The sequence below is a fragment of the Rhinolophus sinicus genome, chromosome 16 (genome assembly GCF_057876585.1).
Source record: "Rhinolophus sinicus isolate RSI-liver-muscle chromosome 16, RSI-T2T, whole genome shotgun sequence".
NCBI classification, from domain to species: domain Eukaryota; kingdom Metazoa; phylum Chordata; class Mammalia; order Chiroptera; family Rhinolophidae; genus Rhinolophus; species Rhinolophus sinicus.
Window position 1 is genome coordinate 184,606,787 of NC_142516.1, and position 22,954 is coordinate 184,629,740.

At 35.4% G+C, this 22,954-nt stretch overlaps 1 protein-coding gene across 1 annotated transcript in view; it reads right to left on the reverse strand.

Moving 5' to 3' along the window:
* Nucleotides 1–22,954, reverse strand: part of VWA8 (von Willebrand factor A domain containing 8) — a 305,649-nt gene that overhangs the window by 220,350 nt on the left and 62,345 nt on the right. The window contains exons 11-12 of the mRNA XM_074329337.2: nucleotides 21,405–21,539; nucleotides 21,238–21,315 (exon numbers count right to left, since the gene is read on the reverse strand). Coding sequence (XP_074185438.2) covers nucleotides 21,238–21,315; nucleotides 21,405–21,539 — 213 coding nt within the window. The remainder of the gene's footprint in view (nucleotides 1–21,237; nucleotides 21,316–21,404; nucleotides 21,540–22,954) is intronic.

Here is a 22,954-nt window from a genome sequence, read left to right on the forward strand (position 1 = left end):
TAGAGCCACCATTGTCTAACCTCACCCTCATTCAGATCCCTGGAAAATACCCGTGTATCTCAAAATTCTATGTCATTTGGAGTTTTTTGATTTGCAAAGAAGAAATCCTTCTGAAAATAAAAATGTCCTATTAAAATGGGAAGAACCATAACTGAATGAAATGTATCACAGAATATAGATTTGAAACTTTAAGCAATTAAATGGCTTAAATGTTTCTAGTACATTTTAACGGTACACACTAATTTTTCTGATTCCTTGGAGAAACTTGGATATAAGTCATCAGTTGCAAAAAGTGGTTGTGTGTTGAGTGGCTAGAATCACAGTAAAATTAGTTTTCCAAGGTATAATATTCAGAAGGACAACTGAAAATATTAAAGTAGAAATTTTAGTGTATAAAGAAATTTGAGCTACCTCTCTCTTTAAATACAAATATTCTTAAGAAAGCAAAATTTTACATTATAATGGAGATGTAATTTTTCTGATAGAAAATTTAAATGATTATAGCAAAAGGAGGATATCAAAGTGTATAAAGAATATCACTTCAACAACGTTAAAAATAACCCACCACAGAAGACTTTCAAAAAGTAATTAAGTTGACTTGCAAAAATATGCATAATGTAATGTATTATAAAATAAAAAATAAGTGGACAAAGAAAACTACACAGGGAAGATGAAATCAAGAAAGGTAAAGGTGATATACAAAATGCACTATAAGAAAACCTAAAAAGTGAATCTAATCTTTCTAATATTGTACACAAGAAAGAGAGACATAAAAAGTTACATAAATCATAATAACCAAGCATTGACACGAAGAAAGCAGCGCTACAATTTTTGATAATAAGATTGAGAAAAATTTGTGCCGTGGGTCAGATCATCCTTTCAAGAACAGTGTGTCAACAAGTTAATTGAAAGAACAATAACTACAGCAGCTAATGAAGAGCTGACTAGCTGCCAAGTACTTTATATAAATTACCTCATGTAAGCCTTGTAACCCTAAGAGAGGGATGCAATTATTGTCTTCATTTTGCAGATGAGAACACTGAGTTACAAAGAGGTTATATAGCTTACCCAAACAAGGATACACAGCTAATAAGCAGAGGAGCTGGGAGACCTCAAGTCTGTTACTATGACAAATACAGTAACAAATTTCAGCAAAAGAAATTCCATAGAGAAAGAGCTGGTCTGGACTAATCAGTCCTCGGATACAATGCAGAGTTAACACACCAGCTGTACAGCTCTCAGGCTACCCTCAGAAACCCCGCTTCTCAGTCTAATTCTTTGAGAAGAGGCAGAAAGTACAGCCTATGATATTGACCACTCCCCAAAATGCCCCCAAATGCAGCTGGTCTCCACTGATACTAAAAATATCTTTAAGTACATAGACAAAAGAGTGAAATAAAAATGCTTTAATTAACAGTAATTACATCTCTAGGTGGATATGATTCTTAATTTTCTTATTTCTGAATTAAAAATATAAACAGTGGGCATTAATTTGTTTTGTGATTGGGGTAAATAAGTATTATTAATAATGTTTTTTCCAGAAGAAACTAGCTGTAATTCTGTCTGCTTTCCATATCTACTTCAAATAAGTTTTACTTCTTTGAGCGAAACTTACCCTGATACAAAATATCCTACCGGTAGTATAAATACTAAGACAATCTGGGATTTAAGTGAGTAAAAGGACACAACAAGACTAGCTGATATAAATAATCTCAATTTTGCAACGTGGGATTATTTATGTCCAACCTATTAGTGGCAGAACCCTGTATAGTACTGCATAATCACAGAATGTTAATAATTTTTAGGCCCCGAATAGAAATGAAGCCATTATTTATGGTCTAAGCATACTCTGTGAACAGAATGCAAGGCGTGCTGCCAATATTGTTCAGTGTCATGTATGTTTGATCTCCAACAAAAGGCCTCTTGTTTTACCTTTACTGTAAAATTATGGGTAAACTCTCCCACGCTTCTCCTTCAAGTTCTTCTTTAAAGAACTATTTTTAGCCTGTCAAGTATGACAATGCTTCCTTCTGTACACAATCCTGCTGTTACAACATACCATGATGAACTTACTCTGCTACAATGCAAAGAAGTTGATTTGGAATCATTTAATAGCTCTCTTCATTGTAACCTGTGGGATCCATTTCAAGATGACCTGCTCTAGTTAAAGATTTATTTTATGAACACTGAACAAAATTCTTCTGATTGAAGCTAACTAGAAGTCAAACCTACTGTCTCACTAACAACTGACCCAATGAAAGGACATTTTAAATAAAGTTGTAAAATAAAATATAAAGTCAAGGTCAGAGTAGGTGCAATGACATAATATGTATTCAATGACGATACCCAATCATACCCCCTGCTCCTATCCCTCCTGGACTCCAGAGGCTAGAAGACTAGAAACATCATTTCTTAGATGCCTCTGAAGCTGGAGTTCTGTACAGGACCTGGGTTTTACTGCGCATTCTCACGTACACAGAACTGGGAACTGAAAAAACCTGGCGGTGAGCAATGACAGTGACATGTCAGCCAGCACGAGGAGACCTGCTCTTCTACGCATCTAGGACAGCTATGGCCGAAGTCCTCCTGGCTCAGTCATTCCTAACCGGTGAGATCGAAATCCTGTTCCCTGTCTTCCAGAGATCCCGGGAGCTACCTAACACCCTGAAATAAACCCCTCTCAGCTTCAGATGGCCAGGCTGGATCCTATTGTCCACAACAACAACCACACAACTTAAGGATGATGAATTTTAAAAGTAAACCAACTTATTAAAGCTTGTGAAGAAATGTTTCCAGACAAGTAAGTATATAAATAAAAAGGGGTAAGAACAGTTTCAAAAAGGAAGGCAGAAAGGAGATACTATGGTACAGAGTAAAACCCCTCACTATACACAAACTAAAGAACCACATTTATTCAAATGGTACTGCAAACTTAGCTATATCTTATCCAAAATGCTTGACTCTGGTAGAACAGAAACGTTTTTGAAAGCAAGGAACAAATAAGATCTAAAATCAAGCTTGGTGTAAGTACGAACACCTGTGCAGCAGGCAAAGACACCGGAAGCCGATGCGGCATTTGGCTTCACTCAACAACACTCGAAGCCCTTGCCGTCAGCCAACAGGGAAAGCAGTGCGGCTGAAAGGATGGGTACAGCATGAGCACAGCTGGGCTTCACTTCCAGTCTGCCACTTCCTTGTCACATGATACATGGCAGAAGGGAGTTAAATATCTTTAGAAGTAAATGAGACAATGTCTGGCACCTACTGGGTACTTAATAAATGACCGAGGAACTTGAATCAACTGAGAAAATACAAATATGTTAAAATTTAAATCTAACAATAAGTCTATGTTAACAACAGTTCAAAACATTAATATAGGGGCGGCCTGTTAGCTCAGTTGGTTAGCGCGCAGTGCTCTTAACAACAAGGTTGCCGGTTCGATCCCCACATGGGCCACTGTGAGCTGTGCCCTCCACAACTAGATTGAAACAACTACTTGACTTGGAGCTGATGGATCCTGGAAAAACACACTTAAAATACATAGATGACAGAAAAGATTTTGTCTTAGAATTTAAAGAAAAGGTAATATTAGTAAAGAAAAGTGGACCAAAGTGACATTTGAGCTGGTCCTCTAAAAAGAACATAAATTTTTCAAAAGGCATTTATCCATGCCTTCATCTATCAATAGCCTGCTGACTACATGCCAGTAATTTCTCCAGGTACTAAGGATACAGCAGTGAAAAAGATAAACATGGACCTTACATTCTAGTGGGAAGAGAACAAAAATGGAAAAAGGAAAGTAGACAGAGGACAAGAAGCAAGGGAGGCGTCACAAATGAGACAAAAATGTCACCTAGTGATCAGTGCTATACAGAAAATACAGGGTAATGTGATAGAAAATGATTTGGTGGGTCAAGGATGTTTTCTCTAAATATATTCAGGTTGTGATTTGAGTGACAAGAGGCCATGTGAAGATCAGAGTATTCCAGGCTAAGACAACAATCTGTGCAAAAGCCCTGAAGCACAAAGAAGCGAGACAGATTTAAGGGGCTGACTGTAGCCAGTGAGGCTGAACGTAATCCGCAGAGGATCCAGCAGAGAGAGAGAGAGAAAGCTGGAGAGACAGGTGCAGGTTGGACCATGTAGGCAGTGATCCTCAGCCCAGCTGCCTATTATTAGGATTACTGAGTAGTTTTTAAGACAATACTGAAGTCAGGGTCCCACCTCAGACCAATTACTTCAGACTCTCTAGGGGGGAGGCCTGAACACTGGAAATTTATCCAAGCTCTTTGAGCCTGTGTTCATGGTTCTACAAGGCAGCAAAGGTTGGCAAGCACTGACGGAAGACTCGGATGCCAGGGTAAGGAGTTCTGATTTTATTCTAAGTGTGACAGAAAGCCACCGGGATTGTCTACGCAGGGAAATGTCATGACCTGATTTACATACATAAATGTTACTTCCACTTTTCTTTAGGGAATGAATTACAGAATGCAACGTATTCTAATTAAATATCTAAAAATATCTACATGTTAAATATCTAGAAAACAAAGAACTTAAGTGGTCTCACCAAAGAAAGGACACATTTAAAAATACAATTAAAAATATCTACAAATGTCCAACCAACATAACTGAAAGCTATGAGAAATTGATGAAAGAAATCGAGAAGATACAAATAAATGAAAAGATAGTCCATGTTCATGGATTGGAGGGATTAATGTTGCTAAAATGTCCAAATTACCCAAAGCAACCCACAAATTCAACGCAATCCCTATCAAAATTCCAATGGCATTCTTCAGAGAAATAGGACAAACAATCCTAAAACTTATATGGAACCACAAAAGCACTGAATAGCCAAAGCAATCTTGACAAGAAGAACAAAGCTGGAGGCATCACGTTCCCTGATTTCAAATTACATAACAAAGGTACAGTAATCAAAACAGGATGGCACTGGCATAAAAATAGATGCATAGATCAATGAAACAAAAATAAACCCATGCATGTATGGTGAACAAATTTATGGCAAAGGAGCCAAGAATATACATTGGGGAAAGGATACTCTCTCTTCAGTAAATGGTGTCAGGAAAACTGTACAGCCACATATGAAAGAATTAAAGTGGACCCCTATCTTAACCATACACAAAAATCAACTCAAAATGGATTATAGACTTGAACATAAGACCTGAAACCATAAAACTCCTAAAAGAAAACAAAGGTGGTAAGCTCCTTGACATTGGTCTTGGCCATGGTTTTTGGGATTTGACACAAAAACCAAAGGCAACAAAAGCAATAAGCAAGTAGAACTACATCAAACTAAATAAAAACAAAAACATTCTGCATGACAAAGGACACGATCAACAAAATGAAAAAGCAGCCAACTGAATGGGAGAAAATACAGACGGTGCCAAAAACGTGTATACACATTTTAAGAAAGGAAAAAAACAGTATTAAAATTACACTGATGGTAACCACTTTGAGCACCTCCTGTAACTGCAGCAGTCAAATGTGACTTGTAGTCATCTTTTGTTATCGTATTACAATTTTAATACAGTTTTTCACTTTCTTAAAATGTGTATACATTTTTTTGGCACCCTCTGTATTTGCAAATCACACATTTGATAAGGGGTTACTATCCAGGATATATAAAGAATTCGTGCAATTCAATAGCAAAACAAAACAAAATAAACAATCTGATTAAAAAATGGGCAGAAGATCTGAATACGCATGTTTCCAAAAGAGACATACTGATGGGCAACAGGTCCATGAAAAGATGCTCAGCATCACTGACCATCCGGGAAATGGAAACCACAACCACAGTGTGTCGCCTCACACCTGTTAGAGGGGCTGTTATCAAAAACACAGGGCATAAATGTTGGTGAGAATGTAGAAAAAAGGGAACCCTTGGGCACTGTTGGAGGGAACATAAATTGATGCACTCACTATGGAAAACAATATGGAGGTTTCTCAAAACATTAAAAATAGACTATCATGCGATCCAGCAATCCCAACTCTGGGTATACATACAAAGGAAATAAAAACAGTATATCAAATAGATATCTGCACTCCCATGTTCATTGCAGCATTATTTACAATAGCCAAGATATGGAAACGGCCTAAGTGCCCATCATATATATTATATGATACATACATATTATATATATGTATAAAATTCAGCCATGAGAAAGAAGGATAAATGTGGGGTCTCTTGCCGGAAGCAGTACAGGAAGACGCTTGCTGAGACGAAAGACGCGGGCTGGTGGAGGTAACAGGGCAGCGCCGCCCAATGTCCCACCTACGTGAAGGCACACTGGGCATCACTCCTCTCCTGCACAGGCTGCTGCCTAGACCTGGGAGAACCGAAGGGAACCATAGGAAAGGAATGGCAACCACCACAGGAGCTGGGCTGTCCAAGGCGGCTCTTCAGATTGCTAAACTCATAACAGTAGACAGTAGAGCATAAAAGCAGGATTCCAGCAGCTTCGACCAGCTTAAATCCCACACCACTGCCACCCTCAGTTCCCAGAGGCACTAGCTGAGCTCTGTTAAGAAATGACTTTCCCTTTGCTGTCTTTTTTACTATCTCTATGGTTCTGTGGAAGAGCTTTCACTTCCAACACCTCAGAAAGCCCTGTTTCTACTATGGACAGGCTTGTCCATCAGCAGTAAGATGCTGTGGTTTGGCTCCTAAGCAGCTGAGGTGTTTTTTCCATAGGGGAAAACAGATAAAGCATTTAGCATCATAAAAGGCAACTGGATGACCATGCCGAGGAGCACATACTTACTTTTTATTTCCAAGAAAGAAATATGTTCAAAAAGTACATTGTACTCACAATAACGTGTGAATTTCAAAATCAAATCAGAGTCGCATCCTTCTTTCTTTTCTTTTTCAACATATTCTCCGTGAGGAGACTATGCATAGAGACGTAACTCTGTCACTCACCTCACCACGCTTTCGCAAGCTCTTCACTCTTGCCCTGATCTCTGATGACTGCAAAATCCTGCAGACCCTTAAAAGACTGTCCTAAGGCCCCTAATCAAAATGACTGTAAAGTTCATTTAGCATAACAGGACTAACTAATGGAGATGGTCGAGCATAACAGTGTGTTCTGACCAAGAGGACCTTGTTACACAGTGTCCTTATGTTTGGAGCTATTCCACAGGAAATCTCCAAATTTAAAATTCCTTCCCTCTTCAAGTTTATGGATCTTATGTTTTTGGGTGACCAAGGATCGTAAATGAAATACCTTTCAGGCTGGAGTTCCTTATTAGGAACTCCAAAATTACTCATTGGTAATTTTCTTTCTTGGGCCAATGGATTTGGTTTTACTGTGATGGTTATTTTTATACACATGCCCAAAGGACTCCTAGTGTGTGTTTATAAATCTAATAAATACCTCATGATAACTAAATTTAAAATAACACCAAAAAATGTCTATTACTTTTTAAAAGGACCGTTTCGATTAATAAGGAGTCCAGTACATACCTTCAAAGTTATAAAAGATTTGACTATCAAATTTGGATACTTTTTTTTAAAAAAAAGCAAATGTAAAAGTTATTGCTTTGGAAATGGCAAATTTATGCAACATATGATGGCTTCTTCAAAATGAACCTCTGTAACACATTGCACAGTTAAACTTGAAGATATGCTTTGCCTTTTTAGAATGTACAAGTATAAAAGATTATCAAGTTAAATGAGGAAATAGCTTGCTTTTTCAATACATAACTTCGTGCTATGTCCTGGCATATAAACACTCCAGGTAATTCCAGTTGGGAGCATAACATAAAATACTACAAGTATCATTACACTCAATTTTTGAGATTATCTCTCTGTCGAAAGGAGAGCCTCAGATGTGTTTTACAAAGTTTCAATTATAAAAATAACACACTGTTGGGATGGACTTAAAACAACACAAATTTTTGGAAACGTCTATATTTGTCCATCTCGTTACGATGCTTTTAAAAAGCTAACAAGTAGAAAAACGACCCATAGTTAAAACAACCTGTGATGTGACAAGAACAGTAGCATTCTAAAGCAAACCAAGCTAATGTGAAGGAAAGCATTTCACATACAGACAGACAGACGGTACTTGTGCCCGCTTGTCTCAGCGTGAGCACCACTGTCTGCTGCTTACTGTTTATAAAGACATACAATCTGGCAGGCAAAATGGCTTGGATGTGAATAAACTAGGGCCTGTTCCACGAGCTTTGGTTAAATTGAGATATAAACTCTGGTACTTCACCTTTGGGGTCCTTAATTTTGAAAGTCAGAAAATTCTACTTTGTGGCCTATTTTAGAGTAATTCGTGGGTTAACTTTTAGTGAGTAATTTTGATCACTTCCAAGAGATTGCAGTAAGATATTACTAAACTATCGCAAAAACCTTACCTTTGAAAAACAAAGGAAATACATAGAAAATTGTAATTCTAGAACTGAAATGAATCTGTCTCAAAACAGTCTCCTGAGGTATCCTATAAGAATTTATTAGTTCTCAAAACCAGGAATTGATCTAAATAATTCTATTGCTTTTCAACATTAGGGAACACGGTAAATGGAGAAGCAATGAAATGTTTTTTCACGGGGAGGATGATCACAATGTTTGAAGAATCTCACCTATCACTTATGTACATAAAAACAAAAGTCATTCCACTTAAAATATTTTAAGATTTCCCAAGTCTCTAGGATGGTGCATCTTCAACTGAGTGTTTACTTCATGCCAACCACTAAGCTGTGGTCTAGCCCACTGATTCTCAAGTGTGTTAGACCCGATATCCCTATTCTATGAACAATAGTTTGTAAGGTTTGCTTTATAACCTTGAAAAAAATCCACAGGTAATATAATGCACCTATACACAAAATTTCTATTAAAATATAATGCATAAACTTCAGTACAGGGGAAATAATGTGTTATCAAATAGTACAGACTTCAACAAATACATAGGCACACGTGTACCAAAAAATATAATGATGAAGTCAGATAGTACTTGGAGCAACATGCAGAACCACTAAGAATATGAAAACTATATAGACTGACACAGGTGTGCTATATTCGTAACTGAAATGCTATGAATGGAAAAGCTCTCAGTGGTATGATCTTCCAAAATGGTCAGTGTGGTAAGCAGACTACCTACAAAGATGTCCGCGGGCCAATTCCCAGAACCTGTGAATATATGACCTTACGTGACAAAAGGAATTTTGCTAATGTGATTAAGCGAAGGACCTTGAAATGCAGCGCTTATGTTGAATTACCCATGTGCGCCCAATCTTATTACGAGTCTTTAAATTTGGAGGACCTTTCCCTGCTGTGGTCAAAGAGAGATACAGGAGTATGAGAAGGATTCAGTGATTCTGAAGGATTCAGATCCATTACTGGTTCTGAAATGTCAGGGGTTATGAGCAAGGAGTAGAGAGAGGTCCATCTAGAAGTTGAAAAGCTGTGGGTGAAGACCTCTATCAACTGTGTATGGGGAAAAACTATCTAACTAGGACTCAAACTCTAGATGCAATAAAACAAAATATTAATAAATGTAACTACAAAATTTTTAATTTTACATAGCAAAATATAATTTATTCATAAATAAAGTCAAGGGACAACTGGCAAACTGAGAGAAAATATATCAACTGATAAAAGGCAAATTATGCCTAATAGTAAGAACTCAAAACCTGAAGGGAAAAAAAGACCAAAAACTCAATAGAAAAATGCGCAAAAGGAACGCACAGAGAATTCACTAAGGAAAAGAGGTAATAATGGCCCTTAAAAATAGAGATTTTGAATTTCTCTCCTAATATAAGAGCTGCCAATTAAAATTACTCCTTAGATGCCATTCCTAAGTATCAAATTGGCAAACATTCAAGAGGCTGTCAGCTCTCTCTGTTGGCACTGTTAGTGAGAGTGCAACGTGGTCTATTCCATACAGAGAGAAATTTGGCCATATCTAACAAAACTACACATACATTTACCTACTGACCTAACAATCCCACTTCTAGGAATTAATCCTGAAGATACGCTTCTAATAATTTGAAAATACATATGCACAAGGTTATTCATTGCAACTTAGTTTGTTATTACAAAATATTGGAAACAACACAGCCATCTATATGTAGCAGATTGGCTGAATGAACTGGTATGTCCATATATGAAATAACATGCATAAAAAGAATGAGGAATACCTCTAGGGAAAAATAGAAGACAACTACCTTTAGTTTACAATTTCTATTACAGAATGCACAGAGGATGTAGAATTTACAAGCTTCACTCTTTTAACTATACATCTACTATGTGCCCAACCAGAATTAAACATGTTGTCCCTGTATACAAGGAGCTTACAAATGTTGGGAGAGAGAAACTGCTACATGTCATCAATTCCAAGAAACACACTTTTTATATTTCAGTATCTCTGAAATCAGGGTATGTTTTTGATTGACAGAATCTTACAAGAGTTGCTGGCCACCTAGTTACCATTGTCCGTGCATATGTGAACTTGGTTTTGTACATTTGTTTGTGGTATAAAGGGACAACTGCAATCAATTCATATTTAAACTAAGGACCATCTGAGAGAAGAGTATGAGTCCTAGCTATTGCCTAAAAACATCTCTGTCAACACCTTCTATTAAAAATCAAGAAAATACCGATATCAAAGCTAGCGGAATAGCTATTGGTAGCTTAAAGAACATCCTGGAAACAACAGAAGAGCACTCCACTCTTGACAAAGCCCAGAGGACACAGAGAGTATTATGTGAAACAACAGGAACATTTACAACTAAAAGAAAAGGTGCTTTAAAAGAGTCTGATTCTAAAGATGAAGAAGTTTTAAAAATGGTTCAACTATTTACTACACTTATATTTTTCTGCAGGCACAAGAGATATATGATCTAAATTAAGTCTAAATGAGTTCTTTCATTAAGAATTAAATAAAAATTCTAAGTGACTATCTTATGTCATAATTCTCAGCACTTTTACTTTCTTAGTAGTACATAAAATAATGGTGTCTTACAATTGATAGCATGTTGGACTTAATAAAATACAGTAATTATTATAGTACAGAATGATAAATGCTATCAAAAAGGACATTTAAGAGCTGCTAAAACAAAGAAAGTGCACATATAAATAAAACTAAGGACTCAGAGAAAACTCAGAGATGGTGGCAGTGAAGCTAAGTTTTGAAGAGTGAGCAAGCTGGTCCCCAAGAGAAGGAGAGTTCAGACACCAAGAAAAGATGGATGTGACAGGCAGCAAGTCATGCTGGGAAAACCGTGAATTATTCCTTATGGTTAGAGTTAAAAATGGAATGTTAGGTACATGGCTTGAGGCCTCAAACCTGGCTAAAATAGCAGAGAGAGGCCAAATTAAAAAAAAAAAATACTATGCTAAACTACAGAATTTGTGTATTATTTGATAAACTATGAGAAGTGATTAAAAGGTTTAAAGCACAGGGAAAATTAGAAAGATCAGGAACAAGACAAGGATGACCACTTCACCACTTTTATTCAACCTGGTATTAGAAGTCTTAGCCAAAGCAATAAGGCAAGAGAAAGAAATAAAAAGCATTCAAATTGGAAAGAAGTAAAACTCTCACTGCTTGCACATGACAAACGTATATAGAAAAATCTTACAGACAGACTCCATAAAAAAACTGTTAGACTAATAAACGAATTCAGTAAAGTTGCAGGATACAAAAATCAATAAGCAAAAGTCTGATTTTTTAAATATACTAATAATAAAGGATTGGAAAGAGAAATTAAGAAAACAACCCTGTTTACAATTGCACATAAAGAATAAAATAAGTAAGAATTTAACCAAGGAAGTGAAAGACCTATATATTGAAAACTATGAAATAGTAAACAAAGAAATTGAAGAAAATACAAATAAATGGACCAAATAAACAAATGGTTGTGCATTGGAAGAATTAATATGGTGAAAATGTCCATACTACCCCAAGCAATGAACAATTCAGTATAGTCCCAATCAAAATTTTAGTGGAGTTTTTCACAGAAATAGAACAAACAAACCTAAAATTTGTATGAAACCATAAAAGATCCTGAATAGCCAAAACAATCTTGGGAAAGAAGAACAAAGCTAGAGGCATTATACTCCCTGATTTCAAACTATGTTACAAGCTATAATAATTAAAACACAATGGCACTGACATAAAAACAGACATATGTATCAGTGAAACGTAATACAGCCAGAAATAAACCCATGCATACATATGATCAATTCATTCAAGACAAAGTAGCCAAGAGTATATACAATGGAGAAAGGACAGTCTCTTCAATAAATGGTGTTGGGAAAATTGGACAAACACATAAAAAAGAATGAAACTGGTCCACTATCTTACACCACATACAAAAATTAACTCAAAATAGGTGAAAGACTTGAATGTAAGACCTGAAACCATAAAACTCCTACGAGAAAACATAGGCAGTAGGCTCCTTGACATAGATCTTGGCGATGGTTTTTGAATCTGACACCAAAAACAAAGGCAACAAAAGCTAAAATAAATCAGTGGGATTACATCATACTAAAAAGCGTCTGTGCATCGAGGAAACCATCAACAAAATGAAAAGGTAGTCTACTGAATGGGAGAAAATATTTGCAAATTACATATATGATAAAGGGCTAATATCCAAAATATATAAAGAAATTATACACTCAGAATTAACAAACAACAGCAAAAAGAAAAACAAACAAAAAAATCCAATTAAAAAGTGGAAGAATATCTGAATAGACTTTTTCCAAAGAAGATATACAGATGGCCAACAGGTATATAAAACTATACTCTACATCATTAATCATCAGGGAAATGCAAATCAAAACTGCATGATACATTTTGTCACACCTATTAGAATGGCTATGATCAAAAAGACTAGAAATAACAAGTGTTCATGAGGATGTGAAGAAAGGGAACCCTGTGCACTGTTGGAGGGAACATAAATTGGTGCAGCCGCCATGGAAAACAGTACAGAGGTTCCTCAAAAAGTTAAAAATAGAACTACCACATAAAAAGTTAAAATAGAACTACCACATAAAAAGTTAAAAATAGAACTACCACATGGGTATTTACTCAAAGAAAACAAAAACCTTAAAAACCTTAACTCGAAAAGTTACATACTTTCCCATGTTCATTGCAGCATCATTCACAATAGCCAAGATATGACAACAACCTAAGTGTCCAGTAATGGATGAATGGATAAAGATGTAGACACACACAGACACAGACACAGACACAGACACACACACACACACACACACACACACACACACACTATTCAGCCATAAGAAGGAATGAAATTTATCATTTGCGATACCATGGATGGACCTCAAGGGCACTATGTTAAGTGAAATAAGTCAGGCAGAAGAAGACAAATACCATATGATAACTCTTATGTGTGGAATTTAAATTAATTAATTAATTATAAATAAATAAACAAACAAACAGGCTAACAGATACGGAGAATCAATTGGTGATTACCAAAGGAGTGGGACAAATGTGTGATTTTTTAAAAATTTAAATAAGTTGAATGAAGCAGGGGGGAAATTAGAAAGAACAAAATTCAGTATTGGAAGGATGTCTTGGGCAAAACTTGGGCTGCAAACAGGTGGAAAGCTTAGGAAGCTAGTGTTGATAACCTAAGTGAGAGGGCTGAGCAGCATAAATAGCTATTGTAGTAGGAACACAGAGAAGTCCTGACACAAACACTAATAGAATGTGTTAAGGTGCTCAGCAATTAAAAAGAACAAACGACAATGCAGCTGAATCTCAAGTGCATTACGTAAGTGAAAGAAACCAGACTCTAGAGGCACATACTGTTTAATTACATTTATATGCCATTTTGGAAAAGGCAAAACTAATAGTAAGACAGAAAACAGATCAGTGTTTGCCAGGGGTGGGAGGCGGGGAGAGGGCGATTAAAAAGGGCACAAGGGAATTTTTTGAGGTGATGGAAATGTTTTATATCTCAATTGTGGTGGTTACACAACCAAATGTGTTTGTCAAAACGGACTGAATTTTACTATATGTGATTTATACCTCAATAAACGTTACTAAAAAATCCACCAGAGATGTGATAAGGTAGGACAGAAGCACATTCACTCGTTGATGTATTGCCTATGACTGCTTTTCCACTACAACAACAGAGTCAAGTAGTTACAATAGGGATTGCCGTGTCCATAAAGCCAAAAATATGTACTATCTGGCCTTTTAAAAAAGTTTGCCAACCTTGTTATAAAGTAGTATCATCCATTTGTTTGGCTCTTATCCAAAAAAACTCCATTGTCCCTAAAAAGAATCAGAAGGAGATCCCAGAATGTGCATAAACACTCTATTCAGATTATTTGGGGAATAGAAATGAATTGTTTTCCAAATACACTCCGAAGTAAGTCTCCACAAGGAAAGAGTATTTATTCAGTTCTCAATGAACAGCCACAGATGTTTTTTAGAAATTTTCACAAAACCTTCCCATTATAATCACCACATCTCCCAAATCAACCTGTTTAAATTATGTAGGTGTTGGATATTTTTTCCTTGGTTAAAGTGTCAAGACACTGGACTTTTATTTAAGTAATTAGCTACAAGCTATACAACTGCTTCTTTGTATAACTTCTACATGCAACAATTAGCTTTCCTGTGTATTTGAAATGTGGATCCAAATAATTAGAGACAACATAAACTGACTTTCACTTCTCTGTTGAAGCTGGAAAATATGGATAAGAAAGCTTGTGGCATTTTTACATAAAAACAAAGCACAGGCACTATGTGAAGATTTAAAAAATGTGCTGAGAGAAGAATTTATACTAGCTGCCTATAAAAGCTTTCATTATACATGCGTTGTATTTATTTCATTATTTGTTTTTTAAAATGAAGAAATGTTCTAAAGTATTAGTGTGCACTGGCAATAGTTACAATGGTGACTTACAATTAGTCGGGCATACACTTGAACAACCTTTTCCAATAATGATGATGTATTACAGAGTCACCCATACTCTATTGTTCCCAATATATTTGTGAGGAAATTTACTAGCATAAAGGTATATTTTCCACCTTCACAAATTAATTTGTAAAATTCCTTGTGTGTGCAATTGCCACTTGCATTTTAGTTCCCTGATGAAACTTATTGAGGTGATTATTCCATACACGGTGTAATATTTATAATTTTACACTTATGAATATCATAATGCATTATAATTTACTAAATTATGGCAAAGAACATTATAGTTATTGGTCCTCTTATAACATGCCTCTGGTATGACAGGTAACAAATATTAAATCATATTTAATAAAAATGTCCCATCAAATTAGAAGGGAAATTTTATTATGCTAGCTTTTAAAATTTTATACTGCACTACATTTTACACACTGGGAGATTGAAATAAATTTTAAACTATATTCTACATAAAGGAGGTAAGAGACAAAGCCAACATCATTATGAAGGAGAAATTGAGGAAGGCATGATTTAGACATCTTGGTAAGCCTGGGACTTGAAAAGGATTACCGAACTCAATCATTTAAAGTTCTTATGTGATGATGATATACATTGCTTTTGGGGAATGTTATAAAAAATAAATTTTAAGGAATTGAGGTAAGAAAATTCTTAGAATAACTTTATGAAGGTTATTCTTTGTGGGAAAAGAAAAACGTTCTACGAAGAAAAAAGGATTAAAAAATTATAGCAGGATTATAAATCAAGAAAACAAGAAGTGCTACCGAATCATGTAGAAAGTCAGCCTCCAAGATAGAATATAAACCACTTAAAGGAATACAGATGTCCTGAAATCTTCATGACAGAAAAGTGCAAAAAGTCAAGGCAAAGACAAGAGGCAAGTAAACAAATCCAAGACATAAAGCCGTGAAAACAAATGAGAGTAAGAGAAGTCAAGATATATCCACTGTATTTGGATAAACAGGAAAAAGCAGAGATTGTAGATTAGATAGTAGTTGAAGAAAAGGATTTGGTTTGAGTTTAGTCTCAGAAAGAAAAACTTAACTGACGAATGCAAAAGGATCCTAAGACTTCAACATATTATAGACAGTGATTATTTTCATTAAAAGTCCCTTAAACTTATTTGATCTTAAATTATGGTTGGAGTTGACTTGGCTTTTAATACAATTAGTGCTTAAACAGAAGAAAGAGATATCTTAGATCTATCTCTGTTTATGACTCTGTGGAAAGAAATCTGGAAACATGCCCTTATCTGGTTGTGAAAGAAAAGAATAACTTGTATTTATTCAAAACTATGAAATCACTGGCTTCAACACTAAAAAAAGAATAACCAGTTAAAAGAATCTGACCTAGCACTTGAGCCAAATGATTTTATAACCTATTATAAAACTTATTTTATGTACTGCCACAAATTTGTGTTAAGGTTCTGTTTTTCTTTTCCTTCATATGAAACCCAGTTCTAAAAATAGTCAAGGCTAAAAATAAAGCAAAACCCACAGATTAAGTGTAGCCTTGTACATATCCAAGTAACACGGCAATCTCTACATCTTCTAGGAAAACAGATGTTAGGTTACTTATTCCTACTAAATTCTGTCGGGTCCCCCTTATGGAAACTTTTCATAAATATTGAAATTTTTCATTAATATTGACTATATAATTATAAAACCCAAATCCATTCTTTATTTCTATTAAAGTAGCTCTTCTGTCCAAGAGAGATCATTGAGCTCTGCTAATAAAGATGAAATGTGAGCAAAAGGAGTCTTATATTTGATCTCAGGAGCTTGGTTTCTATCATGAAAACCAACTGATTAACAGTGTACCAACTCTGCAAATGTCCATCCAGTGCCTAATATACGCCTTGATGCAGTTCATGGAAAGAAGTCACATGGGGAGAGAAAGAAACAAACTCTCCCACAAAACATGTTACTGTCATTACATTTCTCTATACCTTTCTGAGTCCATAGAAACCACTTTTCTCCTAGATATTTCTCTAAAGATTGAGGAGCAGAAAGTAAAATGAGCAAAGGGGTTTTCAGAACATGTGATGAGTTTGCTTATCTCTGCACCAGTTTTCCCAATCCTTGTATGACCTCTACAACGCAGACAGTGTATACAGAGGATGGGCAACATGTTCTTATGGGAAACTCAAGGGCCTTTCAATTATCATTACCATGTTTTTCTGATAGAAGATTAATAATACGTGACTAAATGACCTTATTCTGAGGCAGAAACCAGAAGAGACTAACTTCGTCATCTCAGGGAAGTATCAGGAAGTAGAATGGCCTGCCATCAGCTTCAATGGCAGCATCTTCCTATCTTTGTTTATTCATCAATCAACAAACTGAACTGGAACGTGAAAAATAAAGTAAAATAATATTTTTGTGAGCTTATTGTTACTCTCCAAAAAATATATAAGAAAATCTGTTTTCAACCTCTTACACTAATTCTTTCATATTCAGTGGCAGGAAACTTTGGGCAGTTTTCCAGTGGAGCTGAGAGACCTTATTTGTTGGACACACACACACTCTCTTGCTTGGTTTTTCTTTTAATGGATAGCAGGATGAGGTGACCTTAATTTCACAGCTCACGCATATGACCTTAGGATAATTTACCACTACAGTATAAAAATCACTGTGAAGTGACTACAGAAATCGGATACAGAAACAGTACTATCTGGACAATTTGATGAGGCATGAATTGTTTCTAGCTTTCACTAGAATGAAAGTATTTTAACGTGAAGAAAATAATCATGTATATAATTTTAGAACTACTACTAAAATAAATTGGGATGGAGTCAAAGAGAAAATAAATATTATTCTCGACAGGTCTTCGCTTTGATTTCAAAGCGATGGCACCTGGGGAAGTTAATTATTCTTATATTTATCTTTGACCTGTAAGTAGAATATAGCATATTCATAATAAAGTTTAACCTGTTTTACAAATATATTGATGACTTGGGTTTTTCCTCCATTATTTGGTAGAAAAGTAGTTTCATTGGAAATTAGAAAGTTTATGGTTACCAAGTTGGTGAGATGATAGAAAGCCATCTTCAGATCACTTGTAACATGAGCAATGGAGGGCAGGACAGATGGACTAGCACACTGAGCTATCCTGTCTTCTGATCACTGACAGACACCAAGAGGAGTGACTCTATAAGAGGGCAGGGTATTCTTCAAGGCATCTTCCATAAATTAAGTTAAAGATATTATCCCCTGCCCAATTTCCTTACTTTCCTTTAAAAATCCAATAAACGTAGAATCAATATATAAAAACTAATTTCAAAAACTGTTTTCAGTGGATTCCAAGACTTGCCACCTGCTATACAATGGAGAAATTTATTTTGTTTTCCCTACATGTTTATCTCTCAAGATTCAGTGTATTACTACTAGTTTAAGTATCTTCACCTTAATTCACATTCTTCATGATTTCATAATCTTGGATCATAGATCAAAAATGAAATCTTCATAGATTTCATCTTTAAAGATCATAGAGTATTCCTTAGTAAATATTTGAACCTTTTAAGTACTCCAAACACTTATTTATCTAATTATCTTTACCTCCTTTTTTACCTACCTATGTTCATTGTCTTTCTTGAAATATGACAATAAAAACTGTACAATATAGTAGAGGTATAGAGCCACCATAGTTTTCTCACGTATCTTTTACAATAGATTCTTGTGCTTATAGTCCAAAAGTTACCAGTACTATGTGATTACAATTCCTTCTAAATTCTGGCCAATTCAACCAACAGGCACAAAGTACCTTAAAGCAACATGAAAGGAATCTTCTCAACAGAATCATTTGAAATATGAACTGTTAACAAAATTTTCTATGATCTAAGGGCACCACTAGGGGCTGGTTTAAATGTCATTTTTCAAAATTAAGAACATTTTAATATATATATATATATATATATATTCAGTAAAAATAAAAATGTTTAACCAAAGAATAAACTAAAAATAAAAACATGCTAAAATATAAGTAAGCCATAAAACCTTCACTTCCAAAACTGTTCAGAAAATAAAAAGAAACTTTGCTATAAAAAGATACAATAACCACCCAAAGACTAACATACAGAATCAATAAACTGGCAGGATAAAAATGTCCTAGGAGAAATGAAATACACACAAAAAAATACATGACAGACAATTTCACTCTGTAAAAACACCAGCTGTAAGTTTTTGCTTTTTTATCATACTATATACAACATGTACATACACCAAAATAATCTACTCAAAAATACTTAGAAATAAATTTAACCAAAGAGACAAAAGACTTGTACACTGGAAATACAAAACATTACTAAAAGAAATTAAAGAAGACATAAATAAATGGAAAGACCTCCTGGTTCACAGATCAGAAGACTTAATATTAAGATGATCACAGTACCCAAAGCGACCTATAGTCTCAGCGTAATTTCTATCAAAATCTCAACAGCATTTTCTTCATAAGTAGAAAAAGCATATTCTAAGATTTATGTGAACTCTCAGGGGATCCTAAATAGCAAAACAATTCTGGAAAAGAAAACAAAGTTGGAAGTCTCACACATCATGATTTTAAAACTTACTACAAAGCTATAGTAATCAAAACGGTGATACTGATATAATGACAGACATATAGACCAATGGAATAAAATAGAGAGCCCAGAAATAAACCCTCACATATACGGTCAATTAATTTTTGACAAGGGTGCCAAGACTATCCAATGGAGAAAAAGCAGTCTTTTCAGCAAATGGTATTGGGAAAGCTAGATATCCACATGCAAAACCTTGAATTTAGATCCTTACTTTACACCATACACAAAAATTAACTCAAAATGGATCAGAGATCTAAATGTAAGACATAAAACTGTAAAACTCTTAGAAGAAAGGATAGGAGAAAATTCATGACATTGGACTTGGCAATGATCTATTGAATAAAACATAGGCAATGACATAGGTAACAGAACGATAGATTATACCTCAACAAAATTAAAACCATTGTGCATCAAAGGATACTATCAAGAGAGTGAGAAGACAGTCCATAGAATGGGAGAAAATATTTTCAAATCATACATCTAAGAATGGGTTAATATCCAGAATACATAAAGAACTCTTACAACTCAACAACAAAAAGACACCCCAATTAAAACGTAGCCAAGGAACTTGAATAAGCATTTCTCCAAGTAAGATACACAAATGGCCAATAAGCACATGAAAAGATGCTCAATATCACTAATCATTAGGGAAATGCAAATCACAACAATGAGTTACCACTTTATACCCATTAGGATGACTTTCATAGTAATTTTTTTAAGTAGAAAGTAAGTATTGACAAGGATGTGGAGGAATTGGAACCCTTATGTTCTGCTGATGGGAATGTAAATGGTACAACTGCCATGGAAAACAGTTAAGTGACTCCTCAAAAAGTTCAATGTAGAATTACAATATGATTCAGCATTACCACTCCTAGATATATACCTATAAGAACAGAGAGCGTAGACTCAAAAAGATACCTATACACCGATGTTTGTAGTAGCATAATTTACAATGGCCAAAATCCACCAACATATCAATGGGTAAACAAAGTTGTATATACATACAGCAGAATATTATTTAGTCATAAAAAAGGAAAGAAATTTTGATATATGCTATAACATGGATAAACACTGAAAACAACACGCTAAGTAAAATAAGCTAGACACAAAAGAATAAAAAGGGTATGATTCTGTGTATATCACGTACCTAGAATAAGCAAATTCAATGGGACAGAAAATAATACAGAGGTTACCAGGGTCTTGGGGGAGGGAGGAATGAGAAGTTATTGCTAAATGGGTATAGAGATTTTATTTGGGATGATAAAAAAAAGTTCTAGAAATAGGTAGTGGTGATGGTTACACAACAATGTGAATGTACTTACTGCCAATGAATTGTACACTTAAAAATGGTTAAAATGGTAAATTTTATGATATGCCTATGTTACCACAATAAAAAAAATAGTAATCTAACCTAATTATCTCCCATTGCTGCCCAAATCCATTTTGTTTAGTTTTCCAAATTACGATTAAACGTACTGTGTGTGTGTGCACATGTACGTAAAAAGAATCTCTTACAAAGCAGACCCTGGCATGTTGTGCACATCAGATATCCTAGAACGCACTTTCAAAAGTTCCCAATAATTATAACTGCACTCAAATTTGATTGCTATTTCAGTTATTGACCGACATCAAAACTAACAGGTCATAAGTTAAGAGAAAATATCTACACATTGTACTGATGGTCCAAACGTGTATGCTTATAGTTTATAATAAAATGAACACTATACCTGATAGAGCATGATAGGTTCTATGTTGTATCCTAAGGTGTCTGCAAAGTTCTTAGCGATGACCGTTTTCCCACAACCCTACAAATAGAAACACAATCACTTAAGGGATAAGTCAAAACAACCGGAAGTCGGGAAACAGAACTTTGCAGTAAGGCTGCCATTCTTACTTTTCCTCCAATTAAACATATGTCCTTAACCATGTGAGACTGCATCATTTCAGCCAATAGTTGTTTATGGCTTAAAGTTTGTATAAAACGTTCCGATGCATGAGGCTGATTGAAGGGCCTGGTCCCAGCTGGCACCTGTAATTAAAGAGAGTAAATATAATATGCATGCTTTTTTCCAAAAATTTTAGTAAATGAAAGCACATAACTGCCATTTAATTCAATGCTTAATTCAATTCTGTACTGCTTTTGTGTTTCAATAGAGCAACTGTTTTCTTATTCACAGATCTGATGACCATCACCAAACGTGCAAATCAATCACCCCTCTAAAATTAAAGCCCCATGCTACCTGACAGTTTCATAGGAATCATGTCATTTTTATGCCATTTATATTTATGCCATTTATATTATGCCATTTTATTTATAACTTATCATGACAATATCACTAGCTGAGAATGAAAGTTTTTGTCCAAATTCTAGTTGTAAGTCCAGAATTTAAAGTCAGTCCGCCGGGATGCTCCAAAGTCACCAATGACCTGCTGATTTTTAAAATCCATGGCCGCAGATCCTTTCCCACTCTTATTTTAGATTACCGCTCTTAAAATCTCTCCTCCCTTCCTTCAGACCTACTTCTTTTATTTCCTGTCTCCTCTGTATTAGTCTCCTGGGTACCCTATCAGGAAAGGATTCCCAGGCAATGCTGAGGACCTGATCATGCTATCCACAATACGAACCCTAGAGAATTGGAAATTTGGAAGTGACGAGATCAGACTGGAGATGAAGAAAGATCATCCCAGTGGTACCAAGGCAGGCTAACTGGGTGGGACTGGAGGCAACGAAGCTAGAAGGCTATTACCAAAAGGAAGGAAATAACAAACTTGCTCAAACCTCAGGCCTTCGGACATACTGTTTAAACTGCCTGAAATGTCCTATCATCTTTCTACTCCTGGGCCACCGGACAACTCCTTTGTCCCACTTCAACACTTAGCTCAAGCCCCAGCTCCTCTCTAAAACTTTCTCTACTCCTGACTCCTGCCATGTCCCCTGCTTAGTGAGGTCATTCTTCTGAAGGAGACCCAAGAGCGTAGGGAAAAATTATCATGGCTAGAAGTCCCAACTGTGACATTTCCTAGCTAGTGACCAGGGTGAATTGACTATCCTCTTTACATCCATTTTCTAATCTATAAAATGGAGATATTAAAACTTATCTCCAGGATTATTGGGGGATTTAATGGCATAACATATGCAAAGAGACAAATACAGTGACTAGTAAATCTTAATATAGAGCCTGACTCACAGTAACATAATCAACATTCAGTTTCATGAATGAATAAATACAGTAACATGAACAAGTATTAATAATATGACACAAAAATACACCAAAAAAGTCTATAATTAAAGTTCAGTCCGTCACAACATAAGTAGGCAAGATTTTTCTTTCCTGCATTCACTTATTTATGTCGGGTTTTTTCAACTTGTGTTTCCTACTTATAGTTTCCCATAGCCTCTTGGGGTTCTCACAGAAAGGGTTAGAAGAAAGGGGAGTCCAGCAA